Here is a 24301-nt window from a genome sequence, read left to right as displayed (position 1 = left end):
GGAGGGCACCTGGTTGGAGAAGGCTCCTCTAAACAGTACTGGGAGAAAAATGGCACTGGGCAGCTGCCACAACCTCTGGGCCAGACTTTTACTGCTTCTGGGCTGATGACGTGTAGAGTGAGCCAAAGGAGGTTTTGTGAACCTGTTCACCCTTATCTTCTAGGGCTCCTGTCTTTTTTGCTGAAAAAAATTCCCACAAGCTCTTTCCGTTCAGTCCAAAGCCCTATATTTCTTGTGCTGAAATTAAGCAATTGGCTTTTTAATGATGATTCTTATTAACAATGTATTAGATATTTTAATTTTGCAACTCAATACAGTCATCTTGCCTCCCCAACCGCCATTCTCTCCTCTTTAGATCCTGTTCCCTCCCATATACCATCCTGTATTTAAAGAGAAATGATGTCATGCATGTAAGTAAAAGCATTAGGGAAAAATTGGATGTATATAAAGTGAAGCGAATAACAGTTTAAAAAATAATACAGGGATTTGTGTCACGTCTGGCAGCCTGAACTGGTTTTGTAAACAGGCTCACTTTTTAATATTGGGAGTGACAATCTGGGCTGCGCAGGGAGGATATTCCTTGATGAAATCAATGCAAGTTGCAACAGGATCAGTAACTTCCTTTGGTGTTCAGTTTCGTTTATGGCACCCTCTGGGAGGGGCTGTGGCTTAGTTGGGAGAGCACTGGCTCAGCATGTGGAAGGTGCTGAGTTCAATCCTTATCATCTCTCTGTATGACTAGGAAAACCCTTGCATGATGCCCTGAAAAGCTGCTGCCAGTCTGTGTTGACAGTACTGGGCTCAATGGACCAAAGGTCTGATTTATTCCATGGTGGTGAACCTTTTTGGGGAGAAAGTTCAGCACCATGTGGAACACCTATGAAGCTCAGAATAAACACTGCAGTGGATAAGGAGCCCTGCTGATGTAGGAGACACCCCAGTAATCTGTATGCTGTTATTGTGAACCGTCCCAAGACGTCAGTGATGGGACCGTATAAACAAGTCTTGAACAAACAAATAAATAAATACAGTGCCCTCTCCCCTTTGCCCTCTCCCTGGGTGTTTGTGCTAAAATTATGGTCATAAAATGCGTGTTCACCAAGGTCAGCAAAGTCATTTGGCTGCCTGAGGTGGAGCAGCAAATTCCCTGATAACCAAGATGTATGGTATCGAGGGCATGTCCAGTTAGTTTTGCACCTGAGGCAGAAAATCTCATATGCACCTGTCTCCTTTCCAGCAGCAGAAGCACAATCAGAATAAATGAAATTGCCAACCACGCACTGTCCATTCATGTCATCGGCAACCACCTAACTCTGCCTCATGATAGAGATGATCCTATTACTAACCCCAGAAATTTGTGTAGTGCTGTGTATTCAGCGACAACTGAGTACAGGCAGCAGGAGAGGAGGAGGAGGAGGAGGAAGACCACCAATGTGCTCCGACTGGCCAAGGATAAACTGTATGTGTTGAAGAAACCTAAAAAGTGGCTTGGGAGAGGCATCCCTTTGCGTGTTGTGCTCTGCTTTGCTTCACTGCTGCCCTCTGGTCAAATAGGTGTGGCAGGATTTTTTGGGCCAGTCACAGACTCTCAGCCCAACCTACCTCACAGGGTTCTTGTTGTGGGGATATGATGGAGGAGGAGATGTAAGCTGCCTTGAGCCCTTTGTAGGAAAAAGGCAGGATATAAATAAATAAATACATACATACATACATACATACAATCCCAAACCTGTTTGACCAAGAGGCAAAATTGGGATAAAGTGAATTTAAACTGGTCCCTCTTTTTCAAACCACCTTCAACTCATTGGAAAAATAAAACAAGACCTTCTTTTCTCTTTTCAGACTACTGTTGACTAGAGAGGACTGCTCTATCCTTGTAGAGGGAGTAAAAACCACGCTGCATTTCTAGGGAGGTCTACATTGTACATCAGAGGTGGCCAACCTGAGATCGTTGTCCCAGTTGCAAAAAGCGCTTTCCCTGGCAGCTCACTGGGTGCAAAGGGGGAGGGATGAACTGAGGAAAGGTGGCGGCAGAAAAAGCAAAGGGGTCACACACATCCTGGTCATCACAGGCATCAGCTCTGAACTACATGCTGCTCCTGTAGGAGAGGATAGCCTTCAACAGAAAGCAGGTTGTCTCTCCTGCTGAACTTGATTTTTGTGGTGCAGTTGTTGCCACAAAGTGACCGACCACACATTTTAAACCCTGTATCTGCAGTGAACTGCACCAGTTAGAAGCACAAAGAAAAAGGAGACCCTGAAAGATGAGAACTGCAATTTTCCTTCTGTCAGACAGTCAAGAAATTTTGGAACATGCTTCCCTGGCTGTGTTCTATCCAGTTGTGATAATTCCCCATATGCAGTTTCATTTCCATACCTATAATTTATGTGGAAAGAAACCATCCTCTGAATGAAAGAGAATAGTAGGAACCCTAATGCAGGAGTGCAGAACTTTCCTCCATCATGGGCCTAATCTGGTTTAGGACTTGGCTCCCTAAGGACCTTGTGCTCCCATACATACCATCCCAGTAAGATCTGGGCAGGAGGTCCTTCTTATAAGAGCCATCAGTTACGGAGGTAAAAGGGATGGTAAATAGAAGAAGGGCCTTCTTAGTGGCTGCCCCTCAACTATGGAACAGGCTTCTATGGAACAGGCCTGGTGCTAACCTTGTCTTCATTTTGGTGCCGAGCAAAAGTGTTTCTTTTCTCTGAATATTTCCAAGAACAGTCTTGAAACTAGTTATTTATTCTGACATCTGTTGTTCTGCTTACTTTGGTATAATTGTGATATTTATTTTTTTAACTTTTTACTGTGATTTTAATTGGTTTTATTGTTGTTTTTTAGTATTTTATTCTAAGCTGCCTAACAAATCCATCTGGGTGGGTGGGCAGCATACGAATTCAACAATCAGTCAATCAGTCAATCTGGTCCACTCCAACTCTTGGGACTCTTCCAGTGGGTGGGGCTTAGATTCCAAGTCCCATCCCTTGGAGGAAGCCCTCTCAAGGGTGTTGCTGCTGCCCCCTCTGATCTCAGGCTGGAGACAATAGTTGGGCTATGGGGTGCGCTCATCTGTGCCAGAGAGAGTGTGCACTCTTCCCATGCACAGGTGAATTCCAGCACCCAGGCTGCTGTCCATGCCCACCCCTATGTCTAAGAATGGGTTGCAGCTCAGGATGGTGAGACCCATCCATGCTGGGGAAACTGAGGCAGATCCGTGACTCCTTCCAGCACCCCAGAAAGAAAAGAGAAAAGGCTGGTATCGGGGTATAGTGGGTGGGGTGGGAAGCTATTCCACCCCTTACCGCAAAACAGTTCCTAACCCCTGCTCTAGTGATCAGCGATCAGGGGTTCTCACTCTGAACCCCTTGATGGGGGATTTCGCAGCCAGTCCTATGCAATCCCAGTGCAGTGTGTCTCCTCACTGATGCATGCACATGCACAGCGCTATGGTGGGCCTTGCTGACCTGCATCAAGCTGGGAGCAAGAAGGGGAGCAGGCCAGCTTGGCAGGACGCTTCCCCAGGCCCTCGTCTCCAAGCGGTGTGACTCAGGGCAGCAGGCTCTGTGAGCCTCACCCCAAGGTGAAGGCGAGGCAGAGGAGAGAAAGCTTTGCAGCCCGTGTGATGTGAAGAAACTGCTGGCCAGTTGAAATTTGAAGGGCCCGAATGCTGGTGATTCCATGGGGATTCAGACCTGATGGACATCTCTTCTGTCTGCGCGCTACACCAATGAAGCTGAACTGGTGCACACTGAATACATGATGCAATTTACTGATGCATTATATGCAACTTGGGGTGTCAGCTGGCGGTTTTTGGGTTTTTAAATTGTTTAACTGTCTGGCTTTTAAGCAATCACTCAGTCGATCGCTTGCTTAAATACACAACTGTGAGGACTCTGTCAATACTGGGAGGTTCTTGAAGGAAACCTTGTAGTTTTCTTTTAAGTCTGTCATAACTTTACAGTGTTCAGCAGCTACCTGCATCTTTTCACGAAGACAGGAAGAAAAAGAGGGGTCTTGCAAGTGGTTTCATGAAATATGGGACAGTAAAGATGGTGTTGGTGCTTCTGCGAGGACAGGGTAAACTTTGGCCTTGCAAAGGTTCATCAGTATTAGAGCTTGTTTATTTTTAGGACCACTGATTGATTGGTGTGGAGGTAAACATTTACCTGCATTCTAAAACTTGTAGTTAATTGTACAGCAGCAATTAATCATTTAACACCTGCAGCCTTGCTGCAGCTTTGCTTGATTTGCATAAATGTGCTGCATTTGGTAGTATCAATTCATAACCATGATTGTGTGTAATCTAAATTTAAGAGGAAAACATTATGCACCCAGGCAATGCGAATTCTGCATCTAGAAAAGTTGAATTCTGCAACCTTTGTAAATTCTGTAAATTGCAGGATCTCTCCCTCTCTGTTATTCCACATTATTCTGGATTGCCAGTCACTGGGACAGGGTGGGGGAGTGAAGAGATTTGCTGAGCAATGAAATTCTGCTCTCAACTATTGGGAAATGTATTCAGCTGTCCCTTTTGCTTCTGAGCTTTAGGTTGCAGTCCTGCATATACCTACCTGCTACATCAAGGGCTGGAAACTTGCTTTTTAACAATGAAGCCTAGACTTCTCAGAAGACAGAGTTCTGCAGCCAGCACTGGGTTTAGCCCTGCGACCTGAGTTCTAATATGCAGCCTTGGCTCTCTTCTGACATGCTTGCAGCAGTTCACAGCGATTCACTAGCTCATACTGATTTCCCCCGTTGCAGGGATCGTTGGTGACCTTGCTCTGGGAGTGATCCTGAAAGCCATGGGCCAGTGTACTGCTGTGCTTTTTTTCAGGCAGCACTGCATGTGTGCATTTCTTAATGTGTTTTCTGCAGCTTTGACGCTGAACGGAGTTGTGAGAGAACATATATCTGGGCACAGTCCAAGCTTCTGGAGAATCTGAAAACTTTCCCTTTTGGCTTTGTAAGATTTGTTACCTGTATGGTTACCTTGCAGAGGACATAAGAATGTCCCACCTAAAGCTAGAGAAAATTTCCCAGCTTCTGCTGGCCACTCATCCACTTCTTGTGCTCACGGAAGCACCTTTTTTGCAGCCTTTTGGCCTCCTTCAGGTCACTTCACACCATCTGTTTTTACGCAAGGTTAGGTAACTTGCTGCCCTGAAGATGCTCTGAATGAAATGTCTGCAGCCCCTGGCTGTGTTGGATGAGGCTTGTGGGAATTATCATCCAACAACATAGAGGAGACCACATTACCTCCTCCCGTTTTTACAACCCACATTGTAGGTGATGCAATGCACGTAATGCAGCACTCCAAAAACATGCTCAATGACCACCCATTGCACATCCAATTTAGACACTTTGTAGATCTACAGTTAAAGTTTTAAATGTTTTAAAAAGACTTTGTTGAGTTAAATTTTTAAAGGTTAAAAGGTTCTTTGAAATGTATAAAATAGATTAGATGGGTTTAAAAAAATATAAACCATAATAGTGTAAAACAGAGGCTTTGGTCACAAAAACTAGTATATTACAGCCCCGCCTAAAAGCTGAGGCAAGACCACTCTGAAGCAAGGATGAGGGAACAAGGATGATCCCTCAGCACTCAGTACCCCACATCCAATCCAGCTGCATTAATAAACACCATGGCTTGTTGCATCCCATCCCTGGCACTGGTATCAGGCCTGAGCTGATCGATACACATGACCTCCCTCATCTTTCTCCTGTGGAGGCTTGGTTCAGCTGCTAGGCCGGAGATCATCACGGCAGCCATTGGCAGCATGGTTCACCTTCATAGGAAGGGACAAAGGCCTAACAGTTTTCACAGCCAGGTGCCTCCCCCTCCAATGTCTTTTTCGGAAGGGTCTTCCTGTTTCACAGCGTCAGAAGAACTACATTGCAAAGGCTCAGTTTTATAAATAGCGCTTTCAACTCCACAGTTACCTTCCGCACGGTGTACAGCCAACATTAAATACCACTCTTGTTTTTAGCGTATGGCTAACATTAAAAAATGAGCCGGTGGCAAACATGTCATGTGGCTTTGCTCACTATGGAGCCCAGCTTCGCTTTAGCTAGACCAACTTGAGGAATTACATTTTCGCAAATTCTGTCGTACACTGAACTGATCCGAAAAGCACACACAGGCACCTGGATTAATTTGCAGATCAGGCTGTAATTATTTTGTACTTCTACACATTTTGCTATGTGGGCTGCAGCTCAAAAGTCTGAACAATGGGCTGTTTTTTTAATCTGCATTTTAGGATAAAGTATGTTTAGAAAAACATACTATTTAGATAAGATGTTTATAAATGCATCCTTTGTGAGACAACATGTTCAAAATGTGTATTTAAATATGTATTGGTATTAGAAAAATGCCCACATATTAATACAGAAATCAAAAGGAACAAATTTGTGAATGAGCACATGTGAAATTGACTCAGAGAGGAAATAGGCCAATCCGTAGCTGCAGCCAAGAATGCTGCAGAAGTCCATCTTATTGAGTTTCTACTGGAATTACCATAATAAAGATAAATAGCTTCACTTTATCTGATTCTAATTTAATTTCTGAGTTTTTGGAGGGGAGGAATCATCATAATTAAGCAGTTGCTGTTCAGGAAGGACAACATGAGATGTGGTTGATGTGTCACATCTTTCACAAGTTTGAAGTGTGGCCCAAAGTTGAAAAGGGCGCTTACCTCTCTCCTACCTCTTCCAAAGAATTTAGAACCCCTCGGCAGTTTCACCCCTAGTGAACTTGCATCTCCCCCTCTTGCTGCAGAGGACGAATAGAAAGCATGTCCAATTCACCACTGCCCTTTGCAATGGAGACTGGATAATGTGCAATTATCACTGAACTTTCCAGGACTGGTGACCGGCTGCGCAAATGGTTATGTAAGCAAGCTGGGGAGGGAGTCGGGGGGGGAGCCCTTTGAGGGGGAAAATAATATGCACATGAATGCCAAAGTTTTTCCCAAATGCTAATATCAGACACTTCACAGCATTTCTGCTGTGGATCTGACATTGCGAAGCTGAATCATGGGAAGGCCACAGAAATAAAATAGCTGATTCTGCCAACCTCTCCCAAGCCTGTGTGCTCCAGACCTTTTGGACTTTAAATCCCATCAGCCTCGCTAGCTAGCATGGTGAACAGTCAAGAATCTTGGAAGTTGTAGTCCCAAACATCAGGACGGCACTAGGTTGAGGAAGTCTGGGACAAAGAGCGGCATAACTGTGTGCTATTGTGTACTGCATGGGAGCCAATATGGTGTCATTAAGAGCACGGGGCTGGGACTCAGGAGATCTGGCTTGTAGTCCCCATTCAGCCATGCAGTTAACTGGGGGACTCTCTGCCCAACCTACCTTGCAGGGTTGTTGTGAGGATGAGGTTGAGAAGAGGAGGAGGAGACTTATGTAAGCCACCTTGTGTTCCTTGGAAGGAAAAAGCTGGGATATGGATTTAATAAAGAAAGACCAGGCACGGAAAGGCATGTTGACGTGCAAAACTGCAAGGCAGGTTTGAGGCAGATGAGCTAACAGTTGGCCAGAAGTGGGAGATGCTTAGTGATAGGCCCCTCAGTTAAGCCTGGCTCTGGGACACTGCCAGCCTTGGTCCCCCTGGCGGAGGCTACTCTGGCGTGGTAGCATCAGCCACTGCGTTCTCCTGAACTGCCCTTGTGGCTCGGGTTGGAGGCAGCACTTTATAGGGGCTGCTTTTCGGGAGCAGTGTTAGGTGAGCAGGGCTCCAGTCACTGGCCCTTCTTCAAGCAGCATAAAACTGCTTAGGAGCAGCTGTGGAGGGGATTGGCGCCCCATGCTGATGACAGCTGCCTCTGTTTTGCTCTTGCCTCTAGACCAGGTGAGTTCATGCCAGGTCTGGAAGAGAACCAAGTTGCTTAAGCAAACCCCAGAAAGACTGGCATTCTGGGGTGAGTGCTGCTGAGGCCCAGGAGCTGGGTCATCTCCCAGTTCTTGCTGGGGCTGCTCTCCCCTTGAAGGAGAAGGTCAGAAGCTTGGAGGTGCCCCTTCAAAGCTTTGGTTGCTGGTGGCTTGGGAGCAGCCTATCCATACAGAGCAGCCCATTTGCTGAGTTTGTCGGAAGAGGCCTTCTTAGTTGTGGTGTCTTGAGAAGAGATGTATCTTATGGTGATTCTGAGGAAGTGCATTTTTGTGGTGGCCCCAACATCACAGGGTCGCTTTCATTTAGATATCCAGTGAGCACCCACAGTTACAAAAGACTTTTCTATCCATACAGACATTTCCAGACAATGAATGTTCATATTGGGTTATGCATGTGTCTTCTTCGGTCAACTGTTTTGCTATCCTTTATTTATGTATTAGATTTATGTTTTTGTTGTTTAGTCACACAGTCATGCCCGACTCATCATGCCCCCATGGGCAGCATTCTCCAGGCTCTCCTATCCTCTGCCATCCCCCGGAGTCCACCCAAGCCCACACCCACTGCCCCGGTGACTCCATCTAGATTTATATCCCACCTTTTTCTTTTTTCTTGTTTTTTAAAGAACTAAAGGCAGCATACATCATTCTCCTCCTGCTCTCCTTCTTATCCCCCCAACAACAGCCCCTTGAGGTGGGTTGGGCCGAGAGTCTGTGACTGGCGCAAACTCGCCCAGTTGGCTCCATGGCCGAGCGAGGACTAGCACCCAGGTCTGCTGAGTCCCAGTCCCGCGCTCTTAACTGCTACTCCACACTTGCCAAGACATTGGAAGCTGCTCACCCCATTCCAGAAAGAGGAAGTCTTGTAACTCATGAGTAGAAATTAGATGATGCTGATGCAAGATGTACTATCCGTACTTTAAATAAATAAGATATGCTGACCCAGCTGCCACAGCTAAGTGGGTTGCCTGTGATCAGCCCCTGAGCTGCCTTCCTCAACCAGATGCCTTCCAGATGAGCTGAACTGAGGCAGTGTACTGGGCATGAAGGCAGCAGGCTGGGAAAAGCTGGCCTGTATCTCTTGGTTAGGCATTGGGGCTTTCGTCGAAGGAGCCGCTCAGCACAAGCCATCATGGACTAATAGGAATGGGGAAGCTGAGAACTCATAAGGAATTGCTGGGGCCAGGGCTAGGATAGGAAAAGCTTTCACCTCCCAGGGTCCCATCTGGGTAGGCTAAATCTCCCCATCCCTGTGCACTGAGACGTGTGTGTGTGTGTGTGTGTGTGTGTGTGTGTGCAGGCATGTGGCCCATCTCCCACCACCTGGCACAGCATGTAGCCCTCAGGGCAAAACAGGTTGCTGCCCCCCGGGCTATCGGCACTTCAGACATAATGATTTAAATCTCCCCGGGCATTTCCCTTTTTGTTCACCCGGAGCTTTCCAGATGGCCTGACTGTTGGCGTCGTGATGTTTCTCTCTTCTGCCTCCACCCTGACCTCTGAAGCAGCCGAACTGCCGCAGCCCCACGATTTATGCTTCTCCTTGTCTCTCCTTGCCTAGGCAGCCTGAGCCGGGCGGGCCCCATCCCGGCCATCCTGCGCCCGCCGCCCGCCATGATGCAGCCGCCCCTCGACCTCAAGCCCTTCTTGTCGTTCCCCATGGAAGCGCAGCCAGCCGTGGGCCTCTTCCCGGGTTTCAACACGGTAAGGCCGTGGCTGCTTCCGGCCCAGGAGGTGCAGGCTCGGGTAGGACTGTTTGTATAACTCCTCCCACTTTTCTCCTTCTCTTCCTCTGCCCCCACCAGAGACGGGCTTTGACCAGGACACCTGGCCCCTGGGACTGCCAGGTGAGGCACCCCAGGGCACATGAGCCAAGGTGATTGTGGGGGGCTACCTTGGCACTGGAGAACTTACTGTGCACATCCCTGCTAAGGGGGGCAGCTGTGACTGCTCACCTGGTACCTGCCCCAGACAGCTGGCAAAAGGAGGCTGTACCATCTCCCTTGCCAGGATGGAGTGCTAAGCCTTGCCCGTGGTGCCTTCTATTTTCTGGAGCCCCAGAGCTATTCCCTGGAGCAAGGGTGGGCAGGATGTAGATTTCAGCTCTTTTGGACCTCAGCTCCCAGCTTTCCTGATGGTTGTCCACACTGGCAGAGCCTTTTGAGGGTTGAGGCCCCAAACATCTGGAGAACTTTCTTCTGACCACTCCAGCTTAGAGCTCAGGTGCCTGTTGGAGCCAATGGAAGATCTGTTCTTCTTTAGCTTAATTGCCATGTGTGGATGATTTTTAAGGGCAACTACAGAAGGGGAATCTTCCCTGTGCTACATCCTGTACACACATGCATATTCTTCCTGCATGACAAGTTTTTTAACCCTTTTCCATTGGTTTTCCATCTGGGGCAGGAAGCAGAATTGGTTGCAGAATTTATTTTTATTTGAGGTGATTTGGATGAAAAGCAAATTGGCTTGCTTTGCCTCCTGTGAAATTTAAATAAATCCTAGTAATTATTTCTACATTTGCACATCTATAGATATAAATCCCTGTATGCAAATTTTATGCATATGGATTCATGTCCTACAGGCCAGCTCTGGGCTCTTTGTCTTTTAAGGGCCTCACAACACCCCTGATCCAAATGGTGATTGAGCTAAATGAGGTTGCATCACATCGCTTGCCTGGACGGGTTGGGTGATTGGCTCGTCCTATGGTTACCCACCCTCTGGAGTGGATTGCTGCTTGGCAAGTGCTCCTCTGCATCTGGCCTTCAGTGCCAGAGCAGGAACTGGTGCTGAGTTAGGGGCAGAGTCTGTGACAAGCGCTGGGAGCTGAGGTCCCCAGAGAGGCAAGCATTTGGTTTGCCTTGGAGGTCACTAGCTTTTGGGATCTTGGGGTTGTCCGCCTGGTAATTATTTATTCTATTTATATGCTGCTGAATAATTTAAAAAATTCTACACAGCTTCTATTTAAGCACTAGGAGAGTGCAAGCTCTCCTGATAGGTCAGTAAAATAAAAATAAACATGGCTGATGGGCCAGCGGACCATCTCAAGAACGAAACCCTTCAAGTCTGCAGGTGGAGGGGACCCGATGCACTGTGCCAGAGCTTCTGGCCGACGAAGTTGATGCACTTGGAGAGCTAGGCCACCTCCTTCCACAGCTTGTAAGCTGAAATATTCAGCATCCTTAGGCGGGCATGCCTAATGTTTGCTGCTTTCCAACTTGGAGGACAGTTTATGAGTGACCCTCAGCGATTCAGCTCAGCTTTTCTGCTGGGAATCACATCTCACGCGTGGCATGTTGCAGTAAAGAAAAGTAGGGGGGAATCTGTCACCGTGGTGTGCCTCCATTCCGATTTCTGCAGGGAAAGAGCGGGTGTTCCCACCCAGGGGTGCTGGGGGTAGTGGTTTGTCTTTTAGCCATCTAGTCCTTTTGCCTGTGTTGGAGTGCCCTCTGCTGGTGTGAGTTGGCAAGAACTGTGTGGCTGCTAAAAAGGCAAGGGTTTGGCATTTTTATTTTTCACTTCTTTTTCTGAGTGCTGCTGATTTTCACTTTTGATCCTGCCCTTCCTCCCTCTTTTCAAACCGAATTGTCACCACAGCCTCTCCAAAGGAAGAAAAATAAATGGTTATGTTTGCACATTTATATTTATTTCATATTTATAAATATTGGGTCTTCAAGCTATGTTAGATATAATTCATAGACTTAACCTGGTAGCTGACACCTGACACTTTAATCCAGACAGCAGCCAGGGAGCAACTAGGTTTGCAACAAGGAGCAACAGCAGGCAGAAGGACCAAACCCTTTCCTTGATGGATGGGCTTGCTGTATCCTGCTCCCAGCAAAATGGAGTTCCTGGGGTGCAGCTGTCACATGGCAAAGAAAAGTGGCTGGGTGGGGAAAGGGCTGAGCTTCCACTTCTCCACTATGGATTGTGCCCAAGGAGCCGTAGTGGGGGTGGGGATGCCTCCATGCATCAAACCAAGATCAGGAACTGTCTGTCTGCCAAGAGCCCCACTCCCCTGGGGGCAGCTTGCAGGGGGCATGCCTGTGGTAGGCGGGACAAGAGGCCAAAGGGGGTGGGGAAAGCCCCTTTCTCTGTCCATCACTTCCCCTGCTCACCCAGTGGGCTGCTGAGGAAGGGACTGCTTGCTCTTGTCAGAGGCTTGAACTACTTGCAGTGTGATTTTGAGGTTAAGCCTAGGTGAGGTGCAGTCCTAGGTCCACAGGTTGCCACCTGCTGTATTAAAGCAAACAACAACCCATCAGATCTTTCCATCTTGTGTTGCCAGTCAGCTACCAGCAGCGGTGCTACTGTTCTTGTATGTCCTGCTGGGATGGCAGGTGCCCTCCAGCCACAGCTGTCTGGGAAGGCAGCTTTCCAGGCAGCAGAAACTGTGTACAGTACTAGGAAAACAAAGGAATCAAGAAGTGGCCTGTCTTTCCCAGGTGGTATTGCCTAATTTGGGGAAAACTGGATCTTTGAGGGTAGGAACCCCAATTAAGCAAACAATAGAGAGGCTCAGCTCTGCAGTATGGAGAAGCTTAATTTGAAAGTATCCTCCACTTGCATTACCCAGTTTGCTTCAAGCAAGTCATGTATCCTTCTTTGCACCTTGAGAATTACCTTGTGAGGTGTGTTAGTCCGAGAGAAAGAGGGCTACGTAGCATCACTTTCCCAAGGCTACCTGTAGATTCAGACCAGGATCTTCCAGCTCCAGATGAATTTCCCCCACCCACAAAAGAAAGCTTTTGAGAAAGCTACTCCACAAAATGTGTGTCTGCCACTTAGCAGAGAGAGGCTGTCCTAAGCCTTTATATTTTTCCTACTTTGGGAGGCAGTTACCCTCCTGAGAAGGTTCAGTTTGGTCACGTGGCAATGTGTTTAAAGCTCCAGATAAGATTTCCCATTATAAAGCTGGTGGGATGATTTGGGGATGAAATGTCAAATGGGTAGGGGGGGATTATGCCCCACTCCAATCTGAGCAGCTTCCACTTTGGCTATTTTGCATGGTTTGAAATGTGCAGGATGCTTCTGCTGCAGCATAATCACCCAGCTTTCCTTTTCACCAGGCTTTGATATAACAGGAAAGCAGCTGTGACTTGTGGAAAGCCAGCTCAGCCTTAGCCACTCCAGAGACACCCCCGTTGATGTGGCTAGGCCATTTTATACCCTGGACGTAACCATCTCATGGGGCACCCTTTGGGGGGCCACGTGCCATGCTGTGTATCACTAACATTCCCTTTCTCTCCTCTGCCCCCAACCTCTGTTCCACTTATGACAAGTGTGTCTGTATTCCTGATACAGTAGAAGGTTTGTCAGTGCTGCTGAACCAGCTTTGTCACCATCTGAGCACAGACACTTCTGCATTTGAAATTCACTTGAATCGCAGGAATAAGTTCACCAGCTGCTGGGGAGGTTGGGCAGGAGGGGGCCGGTGCGCTCAGGCCCTGCTTGTAGGATCCCATGGGCAGCTGGCTGGCCCTGGGTGGACAGAGTGCTGGGCTGGATGGGCCCATGGTCAGCTGGGCTTTCTTGCCATCTCTTGCTGCCCACATTGTCTTCTGTTGAATGGTCCTCTGGGTGCCCCAGAACGGTGACGCCTTACACCTGGCCCCAAGGTCCAGCCCACTGTGCACACCTGTCTGTCCTTGTAGCTCTCTGTTTTAGGTAATCCACAAGCTAAAGGGTGCACTGAATCCAGGTCAGCTCACATGTGTTTGCTCCTCAGGCTTCCTTGATTCAACAGCGATGCCTTTAAAAAGGAAAGTAAGACAAGCCATTAGGAGTAACAGCAAGAATATTTTTGCCTTCCATTCCTCTTGGAACTGGGACCATTCAGGCAGTCACCCCCTCTAACTTCCTCCTGTAGTACCGGGGTTCAGGATAGGTGGCTAGGGGCTCACACACAGCCCCCGAGACCTGTACTGCACCTCCTCATGCTCTGATTCCTCTACCCTGGTGCTCTCCACCAGCGGCAAGGAAAGAGCGACCTGCATCAGAATTGCAGGCATGAGCGTAGTGCATGTGCCCCCCCCCGACCCCCAAGCCACTGTTACATGTTGCCCTTGCAGCCACAAGGGGGGGCACCCCTGCTGCAGTGGCGCAGTCCGCTTCGAGTGTGCTCTTGCGAAGGACCCGCTCCCAGAGTTTCATCTGCAACGGGGCTTGTGGCATTTGCTTGCAGGACAGAATTGCCACAAGGGTGGTTTACTCAGTCATCCTTCCCTCCATTTTATCCCCATAACAACAACCCTGTGAGGTAGGTCAGGTTGGGAGTCAGTGACTGCCCCAGGGTCACGCAGTGAGCTTCATGGCTGAGTGGGGACCAGAGCCCCAGTCCCATATCTAATTACTGCTCCACACTGAGAATGAGAACCACCCACTTTTCCCGTTCCCTCCCTCCCCCCATACATGTACGGTTGGAGCTCTCTATGATGTGTACCTGCTCTTTATTTATTTATTTAGGAAGCTTCTGTGCCGCCCCATTCGCCGAAGCCTTGGGGCGGCTCACAACAATAAGCCTCGGGCCGGCTCTTGTCCCTCCCTCCCCAAATCTGCATCCTATCAGTTACAGGGAATGCCATGTCTGCATATAATTCTCAGGTCCAAGATAGCTATTTTCATTAACACATTACTTTCATTCATGAGTGCCCCTTCCGGGCTACTTGCAGAGACCTCAATTATTCAGAGCCAGCAGCGGGCGTCTCCTCGCTGTGGGGGCCGCATTTTGGCAGATGGCTGACTTGCTTTTTTCTGGATTCCTGCCTGAGAGTGAAACGGACTTGCCTGTAATACCCCTCAAGTGAAACTGGCATGTACTTTGGGATCTTGAATTGGAATACGGTTGGCTATTGAGACTGGGTATAACTGGAGCTGTGCTAGTGAAAGACAAGGAGGCCTCGTTCATTTCCACCTTGGTGTCCTCTTCTCCTCTCTCAAGCATGAGCCTAAATGTTCTCAGGCTGTGATGGGATCTTCCAGGGGTTGGCTGGTTTTAATTGGGATGGGAGAATCTTGAACTTGATTGGAAGACAAGAGGTGGTTTCCACCTTTTCCCGTTGCGCCAGTTTCCCCTATCTAAACCACCTTCTCCCAAAAGTGCTGCTAGGCCTTGCTGGGGAGAGGAGGCGAGGAGAAAGCGCCTGCATCCCACACTCACCCACTGCACTGCTGTGGCAGGTTGCATGAGCATGTGTGGGTACTTGGGACCTTGGTCCACCTAGGCCAGTGTTGCTTGCACTGACTGGCAGCAATGGCTCTGCAGGGCTTCAGGCAGGATTCTTGCAAGGCCCTCCCTGGAGATACTGGGGACTGAAGCTGGGACTTTGTGCATGCCAAGCAGGCCCTCCTTCACCAACCATCTTCTCTTACAAGGCTCGCCAAATTGATTGAGGCTGGTTTAACATTTAGAGGCCTGCCTCCTCCTGGCAACTGCATTAGAGAAAGAGTGAAGTCAAATGGTCCAGTGACTGGTTTGTCCTGCAAGGTGCTCCCAAGCAAACCGCATTCTGCTCAGCACATTGTGAGTAAGTGCGGGATGCCCGGCAGGTGTGCGTGGCGAAGGAAGCAGCAGTGATTTTCCTCTTTCCCCTGCAGACCCCTCTGGGAATGTGGGTGCCTCGTGCAGTGGTGCAGCACAGACTTCAGTGCTCTTTGCAAACACAAATGAGGCATACTCAGACGTGGCTCTTGGCCATGCCCAGAAACTGAAGGTTTTGTCAAGTAGAATTGACCCGATGGCTCCACTGGATCTGACTTCTAATTTCTGAGAATGGCAGCGTCCCCTGTTCTATTATTTCCAAACGCTGTGGTGTCGTCCCTGCCTTCCCGCATTCCTTTCCACCACCCCCTCGCCCCCCGCATCCCTACCTCTCCACCACCAGCTCTTTGGAGAGGTGGCTTAGAACCTCAGTCCCAGAGGCCAAAACACCTCCTGCCCCCATGCCTCAGTACAGCCCTCTCCCCGCTCCCCGATGTGCACCACCCTTCCCCTTCCCCCAACCGTTGCTGGCTGGTTTCCTAACTTTAGTGATATCCTCTCCCTGCTTTTGAAAGGTTGGAATGCCTCTCTCAAGCCTCAGTCACTGGCAGCTAGAGCTTTAAAGTGAAGTATGCCTGGCTTTTGGGCCCATCCCTTTGGCTTTGCATCTCCAAAGTGGGACAATGACCTTGACGAAGGCTGGAGGGGCGGGAAAGGGAGGAGGCCGGAGCCTGTGGCTTCAGCTGTATCCACCTGACCTCTTTCCCTCCTTGTCTGCACTGCTTCACCAAAGTGACCAAAAATGGCCACCTGAACATAATGGGGGCTTGAGAGGCAGGGCAGTGGAGATCACCGCTGCTGTTCCTCGCACCCTGCACTGCATGTACATACGCGCAAGCCTCTCTGTGTGCATCACAGCGGCTGATGTGCATGAAGGGCGAATGAGGTCGGATCATGTCCACCATAGGATAGGTTAATAAGTTAACTCTTATATGGATTCCCAAGTGAGTCTGAGTCACAGGTCCCCACTCTTTTTGGGCCTGTGGGTACATTGGGAAATTTGAGAAACTGCATCAGGCATCATCACGATTTTCCCAATCAGTGACTGCTGCTTTGACATCTGCCTGTCACATCTGTGGATTTAGGCTTTGTCACATTCAGCAAAAACATTTGTTTCCTGTCTATTGGGCAGCACAATATCTTTTTAATAAGCAATTGCATAATTCAACTAATACCAAATGTTCTATTAAGCATATATTTGGTAAGTTGCTTCTTTTTGGTAGCAACTTATTACACAGCTAAATTTTGTACTGGAATAGTCTTTAATATTCACTGATATGCTTGCTCTCTTACATTACGCTGTTGCTTTGTGGAAATTGACACATAGCCAACATAAATGGGTTCTTCATATCCTTTTGTCCACTAAAAGATTGATATTACAACACTGGAAGGATAAATGCTCACCTCTTGTAATGCAATAGATTGAGGATGTTTTAGCACTTTCAATATTTGAACAGGACATAGATACATTTTTAGATAGTTGGTCTACTTCTTTTGAAGCCTATGCATAATTGCTTGAAAGTTGCATGCATTTCATATATATTCATTGTTATGGATAGATACAAATCCATGCACATATAGTTTAAAAAACAGGAAAAAATAAGTTTTGTGAGGGCTGATGGAGGCCACCTTGAAAAATTGGAGGTGCTGCTCCAATGCATCACCTCTAATGGATGCCAATTGGAGTTGATGCATTGGAGACCTCAAGAAAGTTTGCCCCTCTGGCTGAGATGCAGAGGAGCAGAAACAGGGAGCTTCCGTTATCTGATCTCTAATGAAACACTTTATAATTTATCAGTAGGGTTGTTAGCTTTGAGCTGACTGCACTTTATTTCTTGGCACTAATGAGATTGATTGCACTGAACTTTCACTTGATCATTTAAATTTGACTGCATTACACTTTTACTTCTGCACTTTGCATTTTAATGCCTGCACTTTAGCCTGTTTATGCTTGAAGCGTACTGTTTTTGGTTAGCTGCTGTAAAAAAACGAGGTTGGTTTTGTTATGTGCCTGGGCATTAAGAATAACCAAGGAGGGTTTGCGGCCACCCCTTTTACAGTAAGCATGGGAAGTGTGGGCAATGGGGTTGGACCAGCCAGATTAAGTGAAGAGTAAGTCATCTGGGATCAATTGCCCCTTCTGGTCCTCCCGCCACCAACATAATTTTGGTTGCCCTGTTAGCCTTTCCTCTAGCCTGGAGGTGCTGGTCACCAATGGTTCATAATAAAACAATTCTCATCCACCGTTGGACGTGGATGCAGGGGCCAGCCTAGTGTGTGTCACTGAGCCTTACCTAGGCAAGTTAGGTGGAGCACAGGCTGGAGGCATGGGTGCAGGGGGTCGTTCTCATCCGTAAGAGGGGTTGTCCCCTCTCCTGCAAGCCAAGCTGCTCAGGCTGAGCATTTGTACTTGGTGTCGGGATGGAGAGACAGGCTAAGGATTCGGTTGGTGCACCAGCTAGCCTGCCGCTGTCAACCCAAGCTCCCTACCCAAGCTGGCTGCAGTGATCTTTTGCGTGGTGCTGGGAAACCCCAGGACTCCTGGTGGAGATGAGTACTGAAGTACTGAACTGAGGGGGCCAGTTCAGTACTTCACAACATCCATGGACTTGCCCCAGTATGTCACAAGCCTGCAGGGCATCCCCTTGTGAGCATGAGAGGCCGAAGGCACAGAATTAAGGATGTGTTCAGGAGCAGGCACTTCCTGGCGAAGTTTAGGCTGACAGTGGCCATTCCCTTCCGCAGGGCTGGCAGATCAATTAAGGTCATCCACCCAGAAACTGCATGGAATCTGAGGAATTCCACAGTCTCTTGAGCAGCTTCTGATCAACATGGCCAATTGTTTAGTGACCAGACCACACTGTGGCATATCAAGACAGAGCTATTGGCACTGCCTCTCTGCTGTGCTGGCAGGCCCAGCTGGCATAGTGGGGAACCATGGGCGGTGGAACAGGTTAGTTCATGGCTAGAATGCCAGTGGTGCCGGGGAATGTGGTCAGACTCTCATGAGAGCACATTTCTCTAGCTTGCTTTGTGGCAGCCTGCCTTGCATCCCGTAGAACTTTCCCGGGGAGTGAATCGGCTGTCGAACCCAGAACTGTGTGGCTCTGAACTTGATGCTGTTCTAGCAGAGGTGGTGTCCTCAGTGCCACATAGTCAGTCAATTTCAGCTGATGCCACTGGAGGACATGGATGCCGGAAGGGGTGCCGTTTTTGACCACCTGTATCTTTCATCCTTGCCCCTCTTGGCTATTGACAACTTGCCTGCATAGGGAGGGGTGGGGGACTGCCGGAGTGTGTCCAAGGAATAATATAAGAGAAAGCAGTACCAGCTGCTTCAGAAAAAGGCAGTTGTGCAGCTACTCCTTAAGAAATCTTATTTAGCCCAGATGATTTTAATAGTTATTGCTCAGTTTATCATTATTTGTTTGTTGCATTTGTATGCTGCTCCCCACAGCTGTGAAGCTGCCTGCTTACATTACACAAGTTGCTAATATCCCCTTTTTGGGCAAGTCTCAGAGCGGGTGAACTCCAGACACTCTTGGGTGAAGATAACTGTCCAGCTTTAAAACTGGGTTTGGTGGTGAAACAGCCTTGCTTCCCCTGATGGATGACCTCAGAGAGGACAGAGACAGGCGGAGGGTGACCCTGCTGGCACTCCTTCACTCTCAGCCTCCCTGGATACTTTGGCCCAGATGTTTTGCCAGATGGCTCTGTGGGTTGAGAATGGGAGGTATGCTGATAGCAGTCGTCCCAACTGTACTGTCATAGTCAGGTTCCAAAAGTGGTATTGGGGGATTTCTAAAATGTGCCTAAAATGTAAAATTATTATTTATTACTACATTGCACTTATATCACACCCTTTTTCCTCTTGTGAGGAAAAGCAGCTTACACTGTTGTCCTCCACCGCATTTTATCCTCACAACAACGCTCCTGTGAGGTAGGTTATGCTGAGAATCTGTGGCCAGCTCAAAGTCACCCAGTGAGCTTCACAGCTAAGCTGGGACAAGAACCCAGAACTCCTAGATTCCCAGTCCAGCACTCTAACCTCTACACCACCACTGGCTCTCAGCGTGAATATGCCCCTTGCATGTACCCTAGAAACATGCAGCAAAGAGCCTTGAGTTGCCTAGTGCTCCACCTGGACTGTACACATGGTGGCAGGCCAGGATTGCCCTCTGGTACATGGAAGATCCCTTCTGCTTAGCCTTGGCACAGAACTAGACAGAGAGAGAGGAAAAGGCAGGAAATGGATGGCATGAATTGTAGAATACTCTTGCAACAAGGAGCTGTTTTGTCCAGGGCTTTTTGTCCAGTCTTCACCTAGGGGTGGCATGTCCTTTCGAACAACAGTAGGCAGCTGGTAGCAGTCTAGTGTTTTGGAGCACATCTCTCATTATTTGTTCATTTCATTCCTCGCACTTCTTAAACTGCCAATAACCAGCACTCCCTGGATGGTTCAGGACATATAAAAACTTTAATATACAAAATGCATAAACTGTTTGAAACAGTTAAAAGCAACATTAAGATCACCAAGGCTGATTAAAAAAGCAAACATTAATGTTTAAAAGCTACATCTTGCGCCATCAGATGCCTGAGAGCAGGGGAAAGTCTTAACTGGATGCCAAAAGATGAGAATGTTGGCACCAGGCAGACTGCAAGTAGCCCCAGTTGCCATGGCCAGTGACCAGGAATGAAGGGAATTGTAGCCCAAAACATCTGGGGAGCATCAGGCTGCCTGCCTATGCCTTAGAAGCTCCAAGCTATCAAGCGAGTGGATGAGAGGCAACCAGCCCTCCCAGCTGTGGACCAAAATTAGGGTCACCACTTTGTGTACCCTTCCCCTTTCTGGAAGGGTTTCTGTGGTTAGGTGAGGAGGTTATGCTGAGAGTCTGTGGCTGGCCCAAAGCCACCCAGTGAGTGGGGACTAGAACCCAGAACTCCCAGATCCCCAGTCCAGCGCTCTAACCACTATGACAGTGTGCCTGTGCCAGATCCTAGAGAGAGATGCAGCAAAGAGCCACAGTGTAGGCAACCCTTATCCTCCAGAAGTTGTTGGTCTGCAGCTCCCAGCAGCCCTCACCATGGGCTGCACTAACTAGGGCTGATGGGAACTGCAGTCCAAAGCCATCAGAAGGGCCAGAAGTCGGTCACCCCTGCAGAAACTGCCTATCGGAATGCCTATAGATAGGAATGTTCAAGGGGGATCTTTTCCTGGCATGGATTAGGAAGCATGGGGCCAGCTTCATCTGTTTGATTTCTGCATGCCAGGATGAATGACGTTAAAGGCTGGAGGTATGTGGGGAGGGTCTGGGTGTGGAAAACTTTAGGAAAGTGAAGCTCTTAGACCTGTTGGAGCCTTGTTGTTTTAGGGGCAAAATGGCTGTGTGACTTCAGCCCCTCCAGCAAGGAACCCCACGAATCCCGGGATGCTTGTGACATCCTCTGTAATAAGATATTGGCAAAGAGGGAGGGGCCTGCTGTATTTATGCAGATCAGATGTGGTTTGGATTAGCTGTTCCATGCGTATTAAGTGTCTCTTGTTGGTGCACGGAGGATGCCTAACAAGATTGTTGCTATGCTTCCCAAATGTATCTTGTCCAAAGAATGGCAAATATCCTCCCAGCATTTCATAAATGGATCGGGGGAGGGGAATAGGGGGCTTTCTGGCTGCCCCATGCATCGCCCCCTTTGGTGGAGACATTCCCTGGAGCATACAGGAGTCAGGGGAATCAAATGGAAAGCAGAGTGCTGGATTTCTTCCTGTCACCCAGTTCGGTTTGCACCTGCTGCAGAGCAGCAGCAATTCAATATGGCACGTGGCTGCTCAGCTTGACTCCGCCTTGTAGGCGCCTGTCTCTTTCTCAGAAATCCTCTGAGTGGCTGATCCCAGCTGAATGATCACAATGGCTCTCTGAAGGCCACCAGGGAATTGTGCAGGTGCAAACATTACATGGAAAGGAGCTCTCTCTGCCTGTTTCCCCTGTAGGGCTGTCAGCTGAGTCGAGATGCTTTTGACTGATAGATGGTCTTCTGTTTTTAAGGGCCAGATCCTCTGTGTGCTGAGACTGAAAAAAATTCCAGCATGTGCTGCCCACCACAACCAGCAATCAAGCATACACAGGATTGTGCCCTTAAGTGCTTCTTACTCATGCAAAGACATCTCCATACAGCACACACGACTCAAAACTGAGCTTTTCTTTGGAAGCTCCTGAAGGAAGAATTTCTCTCTTAAAATGTGGCACGACTTGCTCTACAGACAGCAGAGGCTTTGGGAAAACTGCATCTGGACTGAGCCATGCTGAGACTGCAGGTGGAGAGTTGCTCAGTCCAGGGCTGGGGCATCTGCAGCCCTTCAGAAGTTGTCAGACTACAGATGCCATCATCCTTGGCCATTGGCTATGGCGGATGGGACTTAGGGGAGTTGAAATCCAGCACCATCAGGAAGGCCAACAGTTGCCACCCCGGCGTAGTTAAATTCTTCCCCCGGATGACTTTTCATCGAATGTCTAGATGCAAGGTGAGGGGGACCGATGGATCTCTGCTGCTCTGCGTGGGGCCATGCACTGTAGGGGTCCCCATTCCCAGAGCTGCCCAGCTTACCTGCTCTGAAGGCTGAGGCACATTCCCTCCTGTGTTAAAATGGGAAGCACGCTTCATTCTTGTACCCCCCATGTTGTATTTTAGAGTGCATCCCAATACAAAGTGCCTCTCCTCAGAGGAATCCAGCATTGATTTTCAGCCTGTTGTCTTCTGAGCATGCCTACAGAAGGTGCAAGCCTAGCCCTCTGCGGGCAGGCCCTAGTGCCCAAGTCTAACACTGGATGTAGAGCTGCAGTGCCAGGACTAAAAGTTGTTCAGAAGCTGCCTGCAAAGAGGTAAAGCCACACAGCACTCATCATCAGAGGTCAACTCATTCTGCTGATGTGAGCACCGGGCTCACGGGGCTTTAATGTATTGATTGGACATATTAATTTATGAATGAGCATACTTTTCCCTGCCAGCAGCTGCTCTCCTGCAGAGACACTGGTGCGTGCCTGGGCACTGAAATTGGGAATGAGTGACTGCCGGGGCTGGCTGCAAGGGTAGGCACGCTTGAGCATCCACAGAGAGGCTGTCCTCCAAAAGGGGCACGCAGACGAGAGTGCCCTGAGCTTATTCCTGTTCTTCACCATTGCAACTAACTTGTTCACCTGCCTCTCTTACTCTGGTTCAGACAAAGGCAGAGGAGAGGAGGAGGAGCAGGGAAGCCTCTGCCTCTCCAGCAAGCAAGTGGTGGCAGTGATGAGGAACAGGGACAGCTGGTGACATTGGTGGTGAAAAGGTAGATCCATGGGGTGGGGGGGGGCAGTGGATCCAACCTGTAAAATCCACAGCCTGCTCTGATGACTCGGGGTTGCTCAGCTGCTTTGGCACTTCCCATCACCCTCAAACCCAGAAAGCTTTTCATTTTGGTTCCTTTTGTGGCCATTTTAGCTTGAAAGTTTTAGGAAGATTGCTAATTTAGGGCAAAGAGATCTTGTAGGACTTGGAGCTGAGAGGCCTCATTGAAATGCTAGCTACAAGTAGGTCACCTAGACATCTTCACCCTCTCTCTAGGGCCTGTGTAGGATTGCCAACTCTTCAGGAGACCTGTGTTGCTGTGCCTTTTACAGGAGGCTGAAGCCCAGACATTAGCAGCTGATGACAACTATCTTTGGGCTGTAAACATCTTCGCTTGTAAATTTCTGCATATTACGCTTCTGTTAAAGATGCAAAACCAGGCCAGGCTGGGTCTACCTGTTGGCATTCCCCTGCTTAAGCTAGCAAGATTTTCACTTTTGTCTCATCACAGCAGACAGGGAATGAGGAGGACTGAAATAGGAGTGTGAGGACATGTGAGTGGACATGTTTTTTAATGTTAAACATCTAAAATCAGAAGTTAATGTGTAACAATGCTACAGGGGGCTGAAATCTAGGAGAATCAATGCACTTCAGCTTGGAAGCCTCTTGCTGTGCAGTTCTAGACATGTCTACTCAGAAGTAGGCCACATTGAGTTCATTGGGATTTACTTTAGCAGAAGTGCATATAGGATTGCAGCCTAAATCCCAGTTTTAGGGGTGTGGTTGTCATTAGTGAGAGGAAAACACTCTGCACATGCTCAGTGGCTTGTTAATAGCTCATTTTACAATGCTGAAGTAGTGCCACTGGAACTCCCTAGTTCTCATTTCAAGTTTCTCATGTATTGTTCATTACAATGCACAACTAAATACATGTTGTGCCCTTGTTTAAAAAGACACCTGTGTAGGTCTTGTGCAGTTGGGTATATGAAGGTTACCCCTTTTTTATTGTTTACCGTTAGAGAAATTCTAATGGAGGTACCCTGCGAGATTGAAACGATGCTTAGAATAAACTTTGGACAACCTTATTCAAGGGAGGTACCACCATGCTGGGGGAGGGGGGGAATGTACTCTGTACATGCTTAGAGACATTGCTTGCTTCCATGCCACCGAGGGATTCCGGGGTCGAGCCCCGCGCTCGGCGTCATCCCCGCCTCGGGGCTGGAGCAGGCGCGATTCCAGCGCGGGAGACGGAGCGCGCGCCGCCCGCGGGGATCCGCCGGATTAGCCCGGGGCCGAGCGCGCGGTTCGCAGGGGGAGTTCATGGCCCTCCCCTTCTCCCTGCGGCCCGTCGCCGGCTCCCGGGGCGGCCGGGAGGGCCTGGCCGTCGGTCGCGAGGAGGGCGGCTTGCTCGCCCTCGCTCCGCCCCGACCTGAGGAGGAGGAGGAGGGCGCTCCGCTCACTCGCTCGCGGCGGCTGGGATGCGCCGGGGTCACTCAGACGGTGTGGGGAGCGCGGTGAAGCTGGTCGGGGTAAGGGGCGTGCGCGCT

The 24301-nt window shown here is 48.9% G+C and overlaps 1 protein-coding gene across 1 annotated transcript in view; it reads left to right on the top strand.

Annotated features, from left to right (window-relative positions):
- Nucleotides 1-24218: 24218 nt before the first annotated feature.
- The window catches only part of ZNF385A (zinc finger protein 385A), a 69253-nt gene continuing 69170 nt past the window's right edge, over nucleotides 24219-24301 (top strand). The window contains exon 1 of the mRNA XM_044443273.1: nucleotides 24219-24283. Within this exon, the coding sequence (XP_044299208.1) occupies nucleotides 24233-24283 (51 nt within the window). The 5' untranslated portion in view covers nucleotides 24219-24232. The remainder of the gene's footprint in view (nucleotides 24284-24301) is intronic.

This window comes from Varanus komodoensis, unplaced genomic scaffold, assembly GCF_004798865.1.
Source record: "Varanus komodoensis strain SLA01 unplaced genomic scaffold, ASM479886v1 scaffold41, whole genome shotgun sequence".
Classification (NCBI taxonomy): domain Eukaryota; kingdom Metazoa; phylum Chordata; class Lepidosauria; order Squamata; family Varanidae; genus Varanus; species Varanus komodoensis.
The sequence above is the reverse complement of the archived record's forward strand: the minus strand, read 5'-3'. Positions and strand labels throughout refer to the sequence as shown.